The following is a 20925-nucleotide window of genomic DNA, read 5'->3' on the forward strand; positions in this document are numbered from 1 at the left end:
AACATGTGCTCTTCCCACCCCCCACTCCCAATTCTCCATGTGCTCACCCCCCACTCTCAATCCTCCATGTGCTCATCCTCCCACTCCCATTTAATTAATTCTATTTAAAAAAATAAAGTTTTCATACTTACCTCTCATACGATCACTGCTGCTGTACTGGCATCCTGGCGCGGCTCCCGCTCTATGCAGGCGCGTACGCGAAGAGTCATCGCGTACACGCCTTCACCAGCAGCCCGTCACTGAAAGGGAGGAGGGACTCCCTTGGAGCTGCTGCACGGCCGTTCAGACTTAAAGGCTGTGAGCGCTCCTAGGGTCCCTGCACTGAGGAGAGGTACGCCGCCGGGTTCTCCTGACCTCTGGTCAGGTGATGGCGCGTTCGCGATGTCACCTGACCAGAAGTCAGGAGGAGTATGAGGGAGCTGCTGGAGCTGCTCGACTGCGGAGCTCCGGTCAGGCACTCTGTGCCGAGGTGTGCGCCGCCGAAGGCCCCGGCCCTCGGCATTTTGTTACAGCATGGGGCCCCATGAGCAGAAGTACAAGAGGGGGGCCCGGACTGGGCCCGGGTCCCCCTCTGTACTGCTGCTCCCTGGGCCCCATACAGCAGTAAGGGCAGTAAAGCCCTGATGGCAGCCCTGCCTATTGCACCACAGGTCTTCAGGATTCTTTAATATTGCCTGTGAAAGCCGATGGTCATGTGACCCCAGGTATGCAATTTGCATACTGCCAGTCAAATTCTGACTGGACATGCTCTGCCCCGCTCAATTGACGTTTAGTCAGAATGTGGCTGGAAGTTTGTCAATCACATAAATCTGGCAATACCAGATAATCCTGACATCCTGCAGTGCACTTCAGCTCTTCCCAGGCCTGCTCTGGTCCCGCGACGCCATCTTGTGACTGCAACTTCCGACTAACCGGAAGTCAGAAGTAATGGTCACAAGCTCTCAGTTTAAGTGTCACGGGCTTACCGCAGCAGAGAGGGGCCAGGAGACCGCGATGTCTGATTCCACCTACTCCTACACTGATTAGAAGCACCTCACCATCATATTAAACTGTGCAGGTTTCTGCTAGCGGTGCAACGGTTAAATCTGTTCAGTTGAGAGTCTCTGGAGCTTTCCAGCTTTGATGGTTTCAGTTGTTCAGTGTTGGCCACTCCCTTCTGCTATTTATACTTGCCTCTGGCAATCTGGATTGCCAGTGTTAGTTTCATACTGCCTTGTTCTGGAGTTGGAGGTGTTCGTTGAGGAGGCGTTTGGAGTGTTGATCTAAAGACTGTTGCTTGGTGATTATTCTGTGTGCATATCCTCATCCTCTCCTATTTGGTTTTCCTTCCTTTTACTTCCTGATGTTCCACTCTGTTATTTGTGAGTGCATATTTGTATGATTGGTATTTTCATTTATCCGTGTATGTCTTCCCTTGTTCGTCTGGTTTGTGTATTCTAATATACAACTACTCCCCACTTCCCTGGGTGGGGGAGGGGACAGATAAGGACTGATTCAGGAGCTCAGCAAGGTACTTGGCCCCAGGTCTTCACCATTAGAACTAATCTGGGAAGCAGGGATAGCTAGGGCACCCCTAGCATTAGGGACAAGGAAGGATATTAAACTACAGTCACGTGACAGTAAGTCTATGAGAGCCAGAATGAGGCTCTCATACAATTGCATTAAAAAGTGACTTTGACTCACCCAGCAAACACTGGAGTGATCTGCCAGGTCACAAACTGCTGGAGACCGACTGGAGCTTAGCCGATAACAGCAGAAGATGGGGTATGGTAAGTATAAGACTAAGTGCAGGGGCCGTACATTAGTAGCACCACTCCAGCGCTGCAATTAAAAAATGCTGGAGTGGTGCTTTAACAACATTCTCATTCCCAGTGGCTCAGAAGTTTGCATACCCATGCTGTGTATTTAGTAGGAATAGATTTAATTTGTCTACCTTGTGGAAAGCTGCTTCAAAACGCGTGACCCAAGCTTCTCACAATAAGTTGCTGACATTTTGACCCAGTCCTCTTACACAGCTTTCCAAGTAACAGATGCAAATAAAAGCCTCTGAAGAACCTATCTGTTCCTTGGAAAGCTGGTCCCAGAAACAGATACTGTGGCGCACTCATAGTGTCAGTGCGGGTGCGCACACAAGGGCTGTAGGAATGCTCTGATGTCTGGAATGATAGGGGCTAGGTCCCCCATATAAATCTTTTGTCAGTTTTTAAATTACATTTTTGGGGGTGACAGACTCTCTTTAAATTTTTGTTATTACTATGTAGCTAAAGATAAATGTGTTATTCCCACAATTGAATGTTATCTGTTATCCTTAAGCTAAAGGACAAATTACTGATGTCTGGGACCCCTGGAGATCTTGAGGATGGGTACGCATGCTTGACCTCCACTTCATTAATTATTTATAGGACCAGAGAAAGCAGTACAGTGCAGAGCATGTGCTACTTTGCTTTATTCATACAGGGCTCAGGATTGATGTCAGACCTCCCCTGATCAGTATGTTATCCCCAAACCTATGATAGGTGCAGGGGCATACATAGGAATCATGGGGCCCCATAGCAGAAGTTCTAATTGGGCCCCCCCACCCTCTCCAAAAAAAATGTAAATAATTGTCAGGGTCAAAGAAGAGCAGATCTCACAACCTTCCAGCCTTTACATAGTAATTTTCTTCCTGCTGACGTCCTAGGTCCCTCTTTCATTGCCCCATAAAGTGTGATACCAACAAAAGTGTCCCCCAAACACAGTATGATACCCCCATGGTGAATTCCTCCACATGCGCAGTTTAATGACCCTACTGTACCCCACCTCAACTCCCAGGGCAAAGTATGCTGACCCCAACACAGTATGATTCCCCAACTGTGAGCCCTAGAGCTAGAGAGGATGGCAGGTAATAAGGGAGGGTGTTATACATAATAAAAGATTAAACTACATAACTAAGGACGGCGCTATACATAATAAGAAAGTACACTATATACTAAGGGAGTATGCTATACATAATAAGCGAGTACACTATGTATTAAGGGACTGTGCTATACATAATAAGTGAGTACACTATATACTAAGGGACTGTGCTATACATAATAAGACTACATTCCTGCATCTGTATGCAGTGTCGATGTGCTGCCCTGTTTTACAGACGCATTGAGAATGTCCTATTCTAATCCTCAAAATCGGATCAGAACAGGACATTCTCTGACCTTCACAGATCTCATTCTCAGATCCGTAATTTTCATGAATGTGTGAATGGATCTATAAAACTCTACGAGCCCATGGACCATCCGATAAAAAATTCTGGCAGCACACGGGCATGTCACACAAATGTGAGAATGCAGCCTAAGGGATTTTACAGATAACATTATCACTCCAAGTCACACAGTGCAGATACAGAATAATATTTACATCCAGGCACTTACCGCTGACATCTCATCTGATCAGAGTCAGTTTCTGGTGTTTCTTCTCCATCTGGTCAGACCTTCATGTCGACATCTCCCAGCCACAACTCATCTTGTCACGATGATCTCCAGCCTAGAAAATAACAAGGTCACATATATTGTATATACATGTGTCTCCCCCACACTGCGCACCTGACTACAGATATGCCCCCCCATTAATATACTATTAGCCACTTAGTAATCAAAATATAAAGTGATAAGCAGCACTGTGCCCCACATTAACTATAATCTCAGCTGCCAATAATATAAATTATTCAGTCTCTGTGACCCTCCCCAATTAACTGTAAGGCTATGTGCACACGCAAAATATACAAGCACGCCCATCATTGCTCTGTCCCAGCACCTCCATCATTGCTCTGTCCCAGCACCTCTCGTCATTGCTCTCTCAGCACCCCCATCATTGCTCTGTCCCAGCACCCCCGTCATTGCTCTCTCCCAGCACCCCCGTCATTGCTCTCTCCGAGCACCCCTGTAATTGCTCTCTCAGAGCACCTCCGTCATTGCTCTCTCCCAGGACCCCCGTCATTGCTCTCTCCCAGCACCCCCGTCATGGCTCTCTCCCAGCACCCACGTCATGGCTCTCTCCCTGCACCCCCGTCATTGCTCTCTCCCTGCACCCCATCATTGCTCTCTCCGAGCGCCACCATCATTGTTCTCCGAGCACCCCCATCATTGCTCTGTCCCAGCACCTCCATCATTGCTCTCTCCCTGCACCCCCATCATTGCTCTCTCCCTGCACCCCATCATTGCTCTCTCCCTGCACCCTTCATTGCTCTCTCCCTGCTCCCCCTTCATTGCTCTCTCCGAGCTCCCCCATCATTGCTCTCTCCTAGTAACCCTCGTCATTGCTCTCCCAGCACCCCCATCATTGCTCTCTCCCAGTACCTCCATCATTTCTCTCTCCCAGCACCCCCATCATTTCTCTCTTCCAGCACCCCCATCATTGCTCTCTCCCTGCACCCCGTCAATGCTCTCTCCTTGCACCCCGCCATTGCTCTCTCCGAGCACCCCATCATTGCTCTGTCCCAGTACCTCCATCATTGCTCTCTCCCTGCACCCCCGTCATTGCTCTCTCCCTGCACCCCCGTCATTGCTCTGTCCAAGCACCCCCATCATTGCTCTCTCCTAGTAACCCCCGTCATTGCTCTCTCCCAGCACCCCCGTCATTGCTCTCTCCCTGCACCCCCGTCATTGCTCTCTCCCTGCACCCCATCATTGCTCTCTCCGAGCGCCCCATCATTGCTCTGTCCCAGCTCCTCCATCATTGCTCTCTCCCTGCACCCCCGTCATTGCTCTCTCCCTGCACCCCCGTTATTGCTCTCTCCTAGTAACCCCCGTCATTGCTCTCTCCCAGCACCTCCATCATTTCTCTCTCCCAGCACCCCCATCATTGCTCTCTCCCAACGACCAGTCATTTCTCTCCCCATCCCCACCATTGGTCTCCCAATCCCCATCATTGCTCTATCCAGCCCCATCACTGCTCTTCCCAGCCCCACCATTGCTCTCCCCAGCCCCATCAGCCCCACCATTGCTCTCTCCAACCCCATCAGCCCCATTATTGCTCTCCACAGCCCCACCATTGCTCTCCCCAGCCTCATCATTGCTCTCCCCCCACCTCCCCTCCCCAGCGTTTCAGTAAAAATAATAAAAAAAACTCCTCTCTGCCTGTTCCCCAGCAGGCCGCAGCATCCTTGTTGTCTGCAACTTCCTCACTCACACAGGCCCGCGTGGCATGAGGGCGTCATCAAGCAGCACGTGCCTGTGTGAGGGAGGAAGCAGCAGGCAGGAAGCAGAGGACGGATCTCAGCAGCTCTGCTGCCATTCTCTCCTGTCAGCAGCGGAGCTGCAGGGATCGCTCCCTGATCGCCGCGAGCAGGGAGAAGCTGCACCAGCGGCGGTATGTTCGCCCCTGGACTGCTATGGGCCCCAGCTCACGACTCATAGCAGTCGCGTGGCCTGCGGTCATTGGCGGTACGCCACTGGATAGGTGAAAACTTCCAATTGAAGGAATACCCGTTTAAAAGGAATGTGTCATCAAAAATTTGTTTTCAACAATGAAAAAAATGTAAAGTATGAATGTTTAAAATTTTAAACACAATATTAATATTTTTTTAATATGTGAAAAATAATTAACACCTTTTTCATATATTCAACTTTTAAACATTAGGGGGGGCAGCTTCTGAAATTTGCCATGAAAACCTAGTGTAGTGCTAGCTCACATTACCGCAGTAATCACATGTCTATGATGTCACTCCTCTCCTCCCCTCCTGGGTGTTTGCAAAAGGATAAGAGAGGATGAAGTTTAGGATCACAGTGAGGAACCATTTTGTTGCTTACATGCGGATAGTGTCACTGAGGATGGGCCTGCAGCACCGATTCTGTTGATTGGCACTCAGCTGCCCACTGTATCACACAGGAGGGGATTAGATACACGGCTCAGCAGACTGCATCACACATGATGGGCCTAGATACACAGCTCAGCGGATTGCATAACACATTATATGATTAGATACATGGCCTGTATCACATGATAGGATTAGATACATAGTTTAGAAGACTGCGTCGCGCATGACGGCCTTGGATACACAGTTCAAGGGACTGTACACACATAATGAGCTTAGATACACAGCTCATCGGAGTGTATCACGCATGATGGGCTTTGTTGCCTGGCTCAGCAGACTGCATCACACATGATGGGCTTAGATACACAGCTCAGCAGATTGCATAACACATTATATGATTAGATACAAGACCTGTGTCACACATGATACGATTAGATACACAGCTCAGAAGACTGCGTTATGCATGACAGGCTTAGATACATAGTAGAAGGGACTTTATCATGGACGATAGGCTTAGATACACGGCTCAGCGGACTGCATCACACATGACGGGCTTAGATACCTGGCTCGGCGAACTGCATCAATCAGTTCGTGGCTGCTGATTAGCTGCAGCGTTCATGTGATATAGCAGTGTCACATGATTCCCAGGAGTCCTGGCTCTTGCTGGATGTGAGTAGAAGCTTTCCTTATTTAATAGGCACTGAAGTGCTTGTTCATGTAGTGACACCTCCATTATGCTTCCGTTCTACACCATGTTCCAGATATTGTTTGCTGTCAGTGAATGAGAACAGTGTTGTTGATGAGCAGAGGCTCCAGTGTGTGCACAGGCAGTCTGCTCCAATCTCAGCAATGGATACAACAGTATTCAGTGTATGAGCAAAACAAGCCTGGACTGCAGAATTAGGCTGTGTTCACATGCAGCGTTTTTGCTGTGTTTTTTTGGCTATGTTCACACATGTTGTATTTTTCAGCGTGTTTTGCTGCATTTTTTTTTTTGCAAATTTTCAGCTGCATTTTGCAGCAAAGTCTATGAGAAACCAGAATTCTCTGTTCACACCTCGTTTTTTTTGTTTTTTTACTGCATATTTTGTGCCTTGGTTGGGTTTTTGGAAAATAGAGCATGTCACTTCTCTCAGCGTTTTTCACCCATAGGAAGTAATGGGTGGTGAAAAAAAAAAAAAGCTGAAAAAAACGCATCATAAAACACAGCAACGATTTTTCAGCGTTTTTCATGGCAAAATAGAATGGGGTCCTTTTTTTTTCACAGAACTTTATGTACATGCATAAATAGAGACAGAAGGACAGTGTTTTTGACGCAGCTGATTTCCTGCCAGAGATCAGTTTTGCTGCAGATTTGTGACGTAAAAAAAAACATGTGTGAACATAGCCTTACACAAATAAGAAGCAATAGCAGCAAAACCTGTGACATTTCAGCCGTCTCATGCACACGCTTGTTTTTTTTTCCTGACTGAATTTGAGAACTTCAGGGTTTGTGAAATCAGCAGTATGTCAATCATTCCAGCGTTTTTGCAGCATATTTTTCCCCATAGAAAGCAATGAGTTTGCAGCTCTCGAGCGCACCTCCCCCTCAGGCACCGGCCGCAGGAAGTTTCCAGTGGACTTTTCAATTTGGCATCGATCTGCATTTTTTTAAGTTTGCGCCAAATTCATGAAGTGCGAGCGCCATTGTGAAGAATGTGGCGTAAAAAACCATCAGCGAGTACAAGACTAAGAAAAAAGATCCCAAAACAGTGCAAATGATGAACCGGGGTCACAGGGTGAGCGGCAGAAATCCTCCAGACTGGCTCCATAGAGCACGGCACATGGGCTAATATGGCTGCAGGAATGTGAAATAATGAATATAAAGTTCCTGGAAGAAAAAGAAAAATAATAAAAAATGTCAACACCCTCCCCAGTGCCCCTGCTGTGCCCAGGAAGGAAACCCATTTTAAAACATATTAGTTGTTTTATGTCCTAAAAAACCCTGATATAAAAATGAATGAACAGAAAACCTCTGTAATAACTTGGCAGCAATAATCGGGGAGTTTTAATTCTCTGTTTGTGCTGCGACTTTTGTAATGGAAAAAAAAATCCTTTTCTATTGATCCTGCACTGATAGCTGTATGACTCGCTCCTGCAGTTACGCGCTTGGCCACTAGAGGCCCTCGTCTCTTTACAAGTACACACGTCCGCTTCCGCTCGACGTTCTTCTCTCGCTGTGAAATCTCGCGTGTGCGGCCTGCGCTTCCTCTTTCTCTCCCAGCTCGGCAAGATGGCAGTCGGCAAGAACAAGCGGCTGACCAAAGGCGGCAAAAAGGGCGCCAAGAAGAAGATGTGAGTAGAAATATCGATGCGGTTGTGAGGGGAGACAGTCAGTGCCGGGTCCTGTGGTGTGCGGAGGGTTAGAAAGGAAAGGATGGCGCCGGTGTGAGGCGGATTGTACCTGTCCCGGCTCCGTGCTGGGCAGCTGTGCGCTGTATGGAGTGCGGGTCACCATGAGGGCGCGGGAGCAGAAAGTGGACCTGGTGTGGAGAAGCGGAGAGCCCTCCATAGTGAGCCCCTGATGACTGTAATCATGACCCATAGTGATATTACCGGCAGTGCTGGGTGTATGATGGCGGCACTAGTACTATTGCCCCATAGTGATATTACCGGCAGTGCTGGGTGTATGATGGCGGCACTAGTACTATTGTCCTATAGTGATATTACCGGCAGTGCTGGGTGTATGATGGCGGCACTAGTACTATTGCCCCATAGTGATATTACCGGCAGTGCTGGGTGTATGATGGCGGCACTAGTACTATTGTCCTATAGTGATATTACCGGCAGCGCTGGGTGTATGATGGCGGCACTAGTACTATTGTCCTATAGTGATATTACCGGCAGTGCTGGGTGTATGATGGCGGCACTAGTACTATTGCCCCATAGTGATATTACCGGCAGTGCTGGGTGTATGATGGCGGCACTAGTACTATTGCCCCATAGTGATATTACCGGCAGTGCTGGGTGTATGATGGCGGCACTAGTACTATTGTCCTATAGTGATATTACCGGCAGTGCTGGGTGTATGATGGCGGCACTAGTACTATTGTCCTATAGTGATATTACCGGCAGCGCTGGGTGTATGATGGCGGCACTAGTACTATTGTCCTATAGTGATATTACCGGCAGTGCTGGGTGTATGATGGCGGCACTAGTACTATTGTCCTATAGTGATATTACCGGCAGTGCTGGGTGTATGATGGCGGCGCTAGTACTATTGCCCCATAGTGATATTACCGGCAGTGCTGGGTGTATGATGGCGGCACTAGTACTATTGCCCTATAGTGATATTACCGGCAGTGCTGGGTGTATGATGGCGGCACTAGTACTATTGTCCTATAGTGATATTACCGGCAATGCTGGGTGTATGATGGCGGCACTAGTACTATTGTCCTATAGTGATATTACCGGCAGTGCTGGGTGTATGATGGCGGCACTTGTAATAAAGTGGCAGATATTTGAAGTGTTGTGCTCTATGTATTTCCAGTGTGGACCCTTTCTCCAAGAAGGACTGGTACGATGTCAAGGCACCTGCCATGTTCAATATCCGCAATCTTGGGAAGACTCTGGTCACGAGGACACAGGGAACAAGTAAGTGCATGTACTAATGTGCATCAGAACTGTCAGTTTAGTTTATAGGGGGGCTGCATTATTATAGAGATCATTGACTGTTTAAAGGGGTTGCTAAGGCTTGGCGTTCAAGTCTGCAGTCACTGTTTGCACAGTGAGCGCTGTCAGGATTCTCTGGTGTTGGGAGCTGGCGGTCTTGTGACTAAGTATGTAATTCCCTTGCCACATTCCGTATAGCTGTGTCCGTCACTCAATTCACTTGTATTGAGCCAGGCCGTACACGTTTTGTCGACACATGACCACATGTATGCAGATCACGTGCTCGCCTTCGGTACTGGCATTTGAGAATCCTTACAGCGCGCAGTGTGTTCACTATGAAGATTCACAAGTCTGCAGTAACAGCGTGATTGCAGACTTGAGCCCCATGCATGGACCACTTCTTTAATATCTGTGTATTGACATGCTCTCTACAGACTCTGGGAACTTATTGGTTTTACGCTCAGGTCTGTGATGATGAAAAGGCATGGATTTGCTGCATGCAGTACTCTATGCATTGCAGAGGGTGTAATCAGCAGTGACATCTATGTTGTGAATGCATATGCTTAGGATTTCCAATTCGCAGCGTTCGTTTGAGTTCAGAAAACACTGCTGAGAAAATCCTCATTTACAATAGTGTTATATTCTGCTTTTTTTCCCCCATGCAGATCTGTCGCCACACGTCTGCTGCATATTCTCCTCATGGAAGCAGACCCTAATTATTTTGTTCAGAAATTTTTGCATCTATTGACGGGGGAAAAAAACGCAAGTTTTTGCCGCATTCTTCCTTGCTTTTTTGGTGTAGATTTTCCCTATTCAGTATGGATAAAATCTGCAGCAATTACACTGAAAGAATTGACATGCTGCAGATTTAAATCTGCAAGTAATGAATAAGCAATGTGTGCATGAGACTTCAGGATTCTCATGGACTATGCTGGCATCAAGAAACCCTTCAGGGTTTGACAAATCTGCTCAGAAAAAAGCGATATCTGCTAAGTGTGCACAGGCCCTTGGTGTTCTTCCATGTCAGAGGTGCAGCAGATTTCCCTGCTGGACAATGTAATTTATACCACAGTAGCAGCGATGTGGCTGAGACTTTAAGAATGCTTTTATATTGATTTATAAAAATTTATTTTTTAGTAACAATGAATACTCGCCCACCCGGAACCTGCGCAGGCCGCTGTTATCTGTGATTGGCTGCAGCGGTTTAGTGACTTTGACCATCTACAGTGGTTGCCTTTTTAGGCTGCTTTGGAGAAACCATAATGAATTATTTTCCATCAACATCTGCTTCACAGCCTTTTCTTGCAGAATCCATTACTTTTACAAGGGTGTTTGAGAGTTATCCCCTATTCATGGGATAGGGGATAGGTTTCCGATCTGTGTATCAGACTGCTGTGGCCCCCATTGATGCTGAGAACTGGAGCTTTGAAGAGCCTGGCTGAAGCGGAGGTCGATCGTGTATTGCTATTCCATTAATTCTAGTGAAAGTGGCGGAGATTCCTGAGTGCTGCACTCGGCTTTTCTGCACTGCCATTAGAATGAATGAATGGAGCAGCAGTACACATGATCAACCTCCGCTCCATTATCGCTGAGGACCACGGTGTTCAGTCCCGCAGCCATCAGAAAATTATCCCCTATCCTGTGCCTGGGGAATAACTTTTAAACTCGAGAATACCTCCTTAATGGCAAAAATAGTGAAGTAATATTTATTTTGAGTAAAAAAAAAAAAATATTACAGCCCCTTGTATGAGGTCGAGGATTCGGTCTTGTGACTGATCCAGCACTTTTTAATTTTTCTACTGCCACGATTGAAGAGAACTAGAATTGGCAGTGTAGATGTGAATGAGGACCTAATTTTGTCCTTTTTTTTTTTTTTTCTCTAAATTACTGACAATTCTGTTCATTTTCTCTAATTGTACCTACGTCCTGTAACAGTAATATTTAGGTTATTGATGGACATTTTGCAGTGTACAGAACTATATGTTGTGCAGCCTCAGATGACTATTCTTTCATTATTTGGTTAGTTTGGCTTCAGTGATAATACTCAGATTTATAGATTCACGTACACTATTTACATACCGTCTGTATTTTACATGACCTTTCCTTTGTAGAAATGGGAGTGAATGATGACAGTGTTTTGGTCCCAAATGATTTCTATGATTACCTCCTTGAGATCGTTCTGACTTTTCCCATTTCTTCTAAGAAATAATTGAATGGGTTCCTCTCAGAAAGTGCTCAGTATTTCCTATATGTTTCTCAAAACAGAAATCGCCTCTGATGGACTGAAGGGCCGCGTGTTTGAGGTGAGCCTGGCTGACCTGCAGAACGATGAAGTAGCCTTCCGTAAATTCAAGCTGATTACAGAGGATGTACAGGGCAAGAACTGTCTCACCAACTTCCACGGCATGGATCTGACAAGAGACAAGATGTGCTCAATGGTCAAGAAATGGCAGGTATGTGCTTCCCTGTGGCTTACAATAGAATTATCTAGCTTGTGCATTGTGCTGGATTTCATTTTGTTGTCTGATACCCTACTGTTGTTTTTCTGATCTTGCGTTCTGATCTTTTTGCAGTGGTTTTTTTTCCCCATATTTATTTTAAGGGTATGTGCACACGATGCAGAAATGAAGCAGAAAATTTCTGCATCATTTCTGCATCTCCCTGGCAGAAAAAACGCATGCAGATTGTGCATGCGTTTTTCCTGCAGAATACATGCGGATCCACATGCAGATTCACATGCGTTTCCGCATGCAGATTGACAAGCGCTTTCCAGGCGATGTTAGCATCACCTGGAAAGTGCTTGATAACTAGGTCACACTATATAAATCCATGCAAACAGCATGGATTTATACAGTGTGACCCGAGAGAGTGTATATACTTACCTCCGATGGCCCGCGCTGTCCTGCTCAGTCCGTTCTCCCGGCTGCCGGCAACTTTGAATTGAAAGACCTGCCGACGTCAGCGTCACGTGACCCGTCACATGACTCTGACGTCACCGCAGGTCCTACAACTCACTGCAAGTGCCGGGAACCAAGCAGGAGCGCTGCGCGGGCCGACAGAAGGTAAGAATACATTTATTTTTTATTTTATTCTTCTTTTTACAGCTTTTTTAATGGTACCTGGGTGTGGATGAGACTCTCCTCTCCTCCACACCCGGGTACCATCCGCACATTAGAACGCACCAATTACGCAAGTACAAATGCTGTCTTGCGGAATTGGCGCGTTCTAATGCAAGTCAATGGCGGCGAAATCGCCGCGTTTCCGCAAAATTAATTGACATGCTGCGGATTTTTGACCGCAGCGTTAACGCTGCGGAAAAATCCGCATCATGGGCACAGCACATGCGGATTTCCATTGGGGAACATTGCTGCCCTTCTACCATGCGTTTTTCATGCGTTTCCGTGGCGTTTCCGCAACTGCAAAAACGCCGCGGAAACGCATGAAATACGCATCGTGTGAACACAGCCTAAAGGTGTTGCCGGGGAGTGCTTTTTTTTCCTGCTACAATGCTCAGAATATATAAAGTATAATGCCTCAATGCTGCATTACCTTACTAGTTCCCCAGATTTCCATATGTAATGCCATTGCCAATTACTGGCTGTAGGAATGATCTGCTGCAGTGGTCAAAAATATTTGATAACAGATTATTTGGGAACAAATGATGACAAACTGTTTCGGTCCCAAATGATGGGCAGTGATTACCACCTTGAGATCGTTCTGATGTTCCCTTGTATATGAGGAGTTCTACTTCGTTTTTTAGTTGTGGATAGCAAATATGACCTAAAGTGTACATTGTGATACTAATAAGGTGTTCTCATCTCTGGAAGTCCACAGGCTAGGTAGGCCATTAATGTCCCAACTCTGGTACCTACACCCATCTCGGACATGGCCCTGTCTCGCTGTGCTCACTTTTTGAGCTCCTTTAGAAGTGAATGAAACCATGTTTTATTCACTCTGACCTTCATCTGTCAGACATTTATGGTCTAACTTGTCATAAGCGTTCAACTCATTTATGAAGGCCTTAAAACATTTAAGTAGCAAGGAAATTAAATTAAGAGCAGATCTGACCTGGCAAAGTTGTGAGCCATCAGATTGAGTGGGTATGTGTCTAGTGCATAGTGACATTAAATGAAGACTATGGGTATGTTGTCCTCTACAGACCATGATTGAAGCACATGTTGATGTGAAGACTACAGATGGCTACCTTCTCCGTCTCTTCTGTGTTGGATTCACAAAGAAGCGCAACAATCAGGTCAGAAAGACTTCCTACGCTCAGCACCAACAAGTTCGTCAAATTCGTAAGAAGATGATGGAAATCATGACCCGGGAAGTGCAGACAAATGACCTGAAGGAAGTTGTTAACAAACTGTAAGTTTCTTGAGCTAAATTCTAACTCCCAGCTGTGACTTTAAAAGTGATGACAACTTGTTTTGATCCCAATTGACAATCTGTGATTATTATTTTGAGATCATTCTGAGTTTCCCACTTTGATTCCACGAGTAATTCTGTACTTTGTTTTAGAGCCTTCCTGTAAAAGAAACTTTTACCTGTACATATAATCCATGCTGTCAGTGGCCATTTGTAGTTGCCATTTCTTCTTTTTCTTTGTAGGCACCAGGTTGCTTTTTGACACAATCAGTGCTCGGTTATCAGAATGGGAAGAATTTATTGCTTATTTGCAAAAAAAAAACGAAAACTGCTGTGCTGGTCTTGCTGTATTTTAGACTAGATTCTGAGATGCCAAAAAGCCGTGTTACCCAAGAAAGCCCTGATTAAAATTTTGACCATAGTGAATACCCGTTAAGTGGTTCAGTGAGACTAACAATCTTTCTTTTCAACACAACAAACATTAAGAGATATATATATATATATATATATATATATATTATATTATATTATATTATATTATATAGTCTCAGATGTATTCTGAACAATGTCTGCCCATTTTCATCTAATTTGTATGGGGACCGTAAACTGTTTTCTAATGAAAACAAGGAATGGACAGCTGATAACTTCTTGATCAGTGGGAACCCAACCGCTAGGACCCACACCGATCGATCTCTGATGACGCCAATGATTAGCTTCAGTAGTCATTTGGGTAGGTGGCAAGTGATCAGCAGCAGAGGACTAAAGAAGCCTATAGGGACATCTGGAGGAGCAATGATTGTGAGTGAATTGCCTTTGCAACACAATTTCTTGGCCAACCTCCACATGTCAAGTCTTTTGTGCGCTGTGCAAATGGGGCTTCTTGGCCTGCTGCTTTGTTGAGCAGTGTGCTGGTATGTGTCTAGTAAAGTGAAAATGCATGGCTCAGTGTGTAAGTACTTCAATTTGGTACATGCAAGACTGATTCTTACTGTTGAGGTTTGTTGGGGTTTGTTTGAAAGGGCTTAGGGACTGAATTCCATGGGGTATTCTGCAACTTAAACGATAAATTTTGCGCATGTGTTTTTTTTCCTTGTATAACAAACACCAAAGTTTTCTGCTAGAGTGCAGTCCTATTAATAGAGATCAGTTTTTATTGTGGCATGCTGAAGATACTTTTATAGTGCTTTCATGAAGGTAATTGCTGAGATAGTCTCCCCGGATAGAATGCAGTGGTGGTGGAACATGTATCCCAGTGCCCCATTCAAAATCTATGGCACAGATCTGTGAGTATGGACCTCAGCCATTGTCAGCAGGGCCATACACTTTAAATGGAGCAAAGAATGAGCATACACATGGACACAGAATCTACAATAATTGTTTAAATGGTAGGTATGTTTTTAAAACCATAAGTCAGGCTTAATTACCCGCACTAATCCTCATGGATCCAACACAGGCCGTCGTAGTGTTTTGTCGATAATGGAACCTGTGACATCCTGTTCTCTGGGGCTGTGATTGGCTGCAGTAGTCAGGTGACTGTAACTGTATATCATGGACACATCGGATGACATCAGCCAATCTGACGTGTCCCATGATGGCTGCAGTGTTTAGGTACCTGAAACCGCACCATTACAGGCCTATCTTTTCTGTCGGTTAACACTAGTGCATCCTTCGCTAGAGCGGGTGAGTGTGTTTGATCCTGTATTCAAAACGATCTCTACCGTTTTAACCTTAAATGGTTGGTCCAACAATTATGGTCATACAGTGGAGATGGGTATTCTGTTTGAATTTTCAAGATTGATAATGGGGTGTGACTGTACAAAACCTCATACAGTGGATGTGTAAAATATCTGCTCATGAATTGATCTGATTAAAATTGTTACTTTTTTGCAAATCAAACAATAAAATATGTAGCAAAATCCCGAATTTTGCAGCGGACTAGTCCGTTTTTTTCTTTTAAAAGCTTCATTTACGTCACATGTAGGTGCTATTGTTTTTTATTTTATAGCTGCTTTTGAATTTTTCCTGACTTGGGGGCAGAAACTTCTTTCATTGTCGTCTGTGTATGGTAACTATTGCATTTTTCTCAGCAGAGATTTTGTTCACCCTCCTGAATTACTTGGACTTGTTTTCAGTTTGTTATTGCTTTTATTTTTTTTCTGCTATATTTCTTTTGAAGTAACAAAATGTTGTACTCATTTTGCTTTTATTTTAGGATCCCAGACAGCATAGGCAAAGACATTGAAAAGGCCTGCCAGTCTATCTATCCCCTCCATGATGTCTATGTTCGCAAAGTCAAGATGTTGAAGAAACCAAAATTTGAGCGTAAGTTGGTAATTTACTAATGCTTAAAGGGTTATTCTGAAAGAAAAAGCAAGTTATTCCTTATCCTTAAAAGATGTATAATTTGCTGATCACTGGGGGTCCTAGTGGTTGGAAACTGGGCTCTGGAGAGCCTTCCTGAATGAAGCAGAGCTGCTCATATGCGGCCTCTGCTCCATTCATGGTCTATAGGGTGCTTGACTGTTTCTGACAGTCCCATAGATGATGAATAAAGTTGAGGTCAAACATGCACTGCACAACTCCGCTCCAACTCTCAATTCCCAGGGCTCCTAGTGGTTGGATCCCCAGTGATAAGCAAGTTATTCCCAACCCATGCATAAGAAATAACTTGCCTTCTTTTGGGAATAACCCTTCAAATTCCTGCTTTGAGCTAAAATGGATACCTTTATCTCTTTGAATCTAATACCATAGGTGACTGAATAATGTGAATAAAGGGTGTTTTGGATTTTTATTTATTTTTTTTTTGTTTTGTACAAATGGCAAGTTTAATTATAACACATGCAAATTCCCCGATAATTGGACATTTGACATCCTACGTGTATGCCTTCAGTGTCTGGTGGGAAAGCGCCTTTTAGGCTATGTTCACATGTTGCATTTTTGTTGTGTTTTTTTTATGCAAATTTTAAGCTGCATTTATAGTACCTGCAAAAGCTATGAGATTTCATAAATGTCATGCACACGCGTTGTTTTTTTTTTTTTTTCCTGATCAATTTGGAAAACTGCAGCATGCCACTTTTCAGCAATTTTTCACCCATAAAAAGCCATGGGTAATTGTAAAAAAAAATGCAGGTATCCGGTTTCGCTGCGTTTGGTGCTAAAGCCTGTGGAAGTTGGGTCATGGTTTTTCTTGGGCCACTAAACTTTATCAGCACAAGAGACAATAAAAACGCAGCAAACAAAAACAACTGTTTTTTTAAGCCGCTTATTTACTGCCAAGTGAACAGGTTTTGTCTGCAGCAAATACATGACATGTGAACGTAGCCTTAGGGCGACTGAAGATTTCCTGTAAAGAGTCTTTTCCCAGAATATATTCCAACTCGCTGCTCATCATAAGAAATGCGCATGTAGAGTGGATGAACACTATGGTGCGGTCTGTGCTTTTTGCATAGCAAAGAGTGGTGTAGTTACCCCCTTTCTTTTCAATATAACTCTAGAGGCCAATTTTCTTTTTACTGGGAGTCATTAATTCAGCTAATACCTAATACACTTGTAGCTTACTCCATGGTGATATTTATATATTTAAATTCGGGGTAAAATTAAGCATTTGCTTTAGAGCTCTGACTGATATAAAATATCTGCTTTTCCTCATCTTGTCAACCATAATTTAGTTACTATTGTATTCCTATTTTGCAACACCTATTGGATGGCTCTTTGCGCCTATTTGGCAAACTTGCTGAATTTTGAGCCACAAGCCCTTCTACTGAATCAAGCATGTGTTTTGTTTGTTTTTTTATTTATCTTTATTGATTTATAAAAGAAACAAAGCTGTACAATCAGAAGGCACTAACTATGCCAAAAATAAAGAACAGTCACTGTGAGAGTAATAGCCATAAACCGTTATGAATTCCAAGAATTAATGCGTATTGTTCAGTGAGGCGCCAAGTGTTTAACAGAGTCAGGTTTTGTCTCCAATCAGGAGAGTTCTGGCACATTTAAAGTAAATGTCCCTCACCCTGTGGTCACATGGAAACAGACTCTGGACCTTGGGGGTTTGTTTAAAAATGAAATGGGGTAAGAGTAGAGGCAAATTAAATTGTTTTGGGTTAAAAAAAGCCTCCTCTAGTACGGTTACTGTGGATGTACTTGTATGTCAGGGATCAGCCTCAGGAGCCCCAATTAAATGCCAACGGTTGTATAGCTCTGGTGACCATGGAACCATGTAGATGCTGCTATCAATCTGATAATGGTAATTAAATGGTTCTGTTGCTTTTGTGCGTGTGCTGCTGAAGCAACCCTATCCTGTCCAACCTGAAACACTATATCCATGGGTTGTCCTGGTAGTTTGTGGTCTACTGAAGGCTCTTGTAGCTGCCATACTTGTGTTCTTATAAGGCTCCAAGTAGTGATGAAAACCAGTGCTATTCCTATATGCTGAAGTATTGCAGTGTGCATTTCAAACTCCCTAGGAAAAATGCTGTAAAAATGTTTACATTTTACTCTGCAAATTGCCTCTTAAGAGAAAAAGAGGACTTGTACTCTATAGCGCCACCCATTGGAAGCAGCAATCCTACAAGTCACAATCAACCCTTTAACGAGTCGTGCAATATGACTTAGGATAAAAGTCAAATCAGAATCTCAATTTGCAGACGTGGTGTTTCGGGCTGTTGGCCCTCGTCAGTGCAAAGTATGAGGTCTGATTTGGCTGGGTGAGAGGCTCTGGACTGAGGTCTAAGGGGTAACGTTTCTCCTTATGGAGAGCGACACCAGCTCTGGCACGTCAAGGTAAGGAGGCTTATTCGCCATTTCCCAGAGGAGCATTGCACGGTGAATAAGCCTCCTTGCCTTGACGTGCCAGAGCTGGTGTGTCTCTCTCCATAAGGAGAAACTTTACCCCTTAGACTACATTTTACTCCTTATTCAAAAGTAAAGAAATTAAAAAAGAAACCTATCCAGTATCACCGCATCCAGGAAATTCTGATTACAAATATAAATGTAATTACCCTTGAGGTAAATGTTGTAAGGAAAATTGAAATGGCCAAACTGTCATTTTTCGGTCTGTTTATTGCATTTTTGGGCATCTACCTAAAAGAAAAAAAGAGTGCAATAAAAAGGGGAAAAAAGTTACATGTACCTCAAAATTGTATGTATAAAAACAAGTTCTCCACATAACTAACAACTCCAATTGATAGAAAAATAAGTGTAAGGTTAAGTTCCCACGATGCATTTTTGGTGCTGCATAACAAACACAGCTCTTTACAGATTTATAGAAATCTCATGCACACTGCGCTTCTTCAACGGTGTGTAAATTGTGCTGCGGTGCGTGGTTCAAATCCAAGACTTATCAATTTCTCTTGCGGATACGCTGAGTTTTCTGTGTGGATTTTCCCCTTAGACTTGCATTAGATGTGGAAATCTGCAGGTTAAAGGCACACGTGTTTAGTGTGTTTCCACTGCAGAAATGCACTAAAAATATATATAATGTGCACATTACAATCAGTAAAGTTTTGTCAAAGCCAAATACAAGGAAGTATCAAAAACACAGCAGTTTAATTTAAAACGTGACATACCAAGAGTCAAAAGCATGTTAAAAACAACGCATGTAATAAAAATGCACTCACACGCAATTAAAAATGTGCAAATCTAGTTTACCTAATAAGATGCATCAAAAAGTCACCAAATACTTCTGAATTTCGCTCTCAACTAGGGGGCCCCCCTCTTATCTTCTATTTTTTGTGCCCTATTGTTACTCCTTTCCTTTCTTCTGGTCTACTTTCCTATGTCTTTTTTCCTTGTTAGTCTGCTGTCCAATTTGCAGATGTATTACATGGCCTTTTATGGGATTGTTTTTTTTCCCTTACTTGAAGGCCTACAGTGTAATTGGTCGTATTTCCATTGGTCATTATTTTGTGTTTTTCTGTTTCCCTGTTATCTTGTTAGAAAAAAAAACATTTTTCTTCAATAAACTTTGAATTTGAAAAAAACAATCCTCACCAAATACTTGTGACCATAGGCTTACAGGTCACAAAGCAATCCTTTTTTTTTTTTTTTTTTTTTTTTTTGGATTGTTTTGCAAAGCTGAGCTTTTATATTTTTAGTTAAAAAAATTATTTGTTTGGTATTGCCATAATAGTACTGACCTGAAGAATCGTGTTAGGCCATATTTACTGGACATTGACCCACTTCCCTCTAGGAAAAAAATCACCCAACTTGGATTCCCCCCTCCCCACTTTTCAGTACATTGAATGGTGTCATTCAAAAATATAATTTGGCCCGCAAAAAAAAAAAAAACTTTCATAGGACTATACTGTATTTTTGTGTTCTGAAAGAAGGGGCTGAAATAACCCAAAAAGCTCACAAATGGAAAATGACCTGGACTAAAAGGGTTTAGATAATGTCTTCTACTTGGGGATTTCTTGGCAAGTTTAAAACATGGCTTTTATATTTTGGTTCTTCATCCCTTTTATAAGTATTACCTCTTCTCTATTCTCTTTTCCAGGGTATATCTAGAGAAGCTATGGCTGTTCTTTCTTGTTTAGTTACTGGTTTTTTTTTTATCTTTGCGGTCTTCTGTTATGGAGTATACGAAGAAGACATTAACAAACAAAAGTTAATAGTTTGTTCTCCTTTTTGCAGTGGGTAAACTTATGGAGCTCCATGGAGAGGGCAGTGGTACAGGAAAGCCTTCCGGGGATGACACAGGCGCTAAAGTTGACCGGGCTGATGGATATGAGCCTCCTGTGCAGGAGTCTGTCTGAGATGCTTGATTTGAAGAAGCCTGCAAAGAAATAAACAAACTGTTCTATATAATGTGTCTTATTTGTGTGCTATGGACAATTGCTCAAAGGGTTCCCTCAGTACAGACAGGTACATATCCTATAGATACCATCATTGTCTTGCGGTGGCCTCAACACAAATATGAGGACCAAAGCAGGGCTGTGTAGTCTTAGACAGTATAAAATGGACCGACTCCAACGCCTAAGATATATAATAGAATTTGGGAACGTTATGAAATGTCCTATTCCTGATCTAAGGGTCTAGACTTTTAGCTGAGATGAATCTGTGCTACGGTAAATTTATCCCTTAAACATGAGCCATTTATGAGGGAGTCGGAGGTTTGG

General features: G+C 43.8%; 1 protein-coding gene and 3 non-coding genes across 4 annotated transcripts; all 4 read left to right on the forward strand.

The window, feature by feature from the left end:
* Nucleotides 1-7966: 7966 nt before the first annotated feature.
* On the forward strand, nucleotides 7967-20614 carry RPS3A (ribosomal protein S3A). The gene is made up of 6 exons (XM_073642523.1): nucleotides 7967-8122; nucleotides 9318-9421; nucleotides 11705-11892; nucleotides 13599-13807; nucleotides 16020-16129; nucleotides 20441-20614. The coding sequence occupies exons 1-6, from the start codon at nucleotides 8061-8063 to the stop codon at nucleotides 20560-20562; spliced, it is 795 nt and encodes a 264-aa protein (XP_073498624.1). The 5' UTR covers nucleotides 7967-8060; the 3' UTR covers nucleotides 20563-20614.
* LOC141174879 (small nucleolar RNA SNORD73) lies at nucleotides 11558-11626 on the forward strand. The gene has a single exon (XR_012252992.1). It is a non-coding gene; the product is annotated as a small nucleolar RNA SNORD73 (small nucleolar RNA).
* Nucleotides 13093-13164, forward strand: LOC141174857 (small nucleolar RNA SNORD73). The gene has a single exon (XR_012252990.1). It is a non-coding gene; the product is annotated as a small nucleolar RNA SNORD73 (small nucleolar RNA).
* Nucleotides 13849-13920, forward strand: LOC141174868 (small nucleolar RNA SNORD73). The gene has a single exon (XR_012252991.1). It is a non-coding gene; the product is annotated as a small nucleolar RNA SNORD73 (small nucleolar RNA).
* Nucleotides 20615-20925: the final 311 nt, after the last annotated feature.

The sequence above is a fragment of the Phyllobates terribilis genome, unplaced genomic scaffold, assembly GCF_046119375.1.
Source record: "Phyllobates terribilis strain yellow unplaced genomic scaffold, ASM4611937v1 Scaffold_1__5_contigs__length_1240528914, whole genome shotgun sequence".
Taxonomy (NCBI): Eukaryota; Metazoa; Chordata; class Amphibia; order Anura; family Dendrobatidae; genus Phyllobates; species Phyllobates terribilis.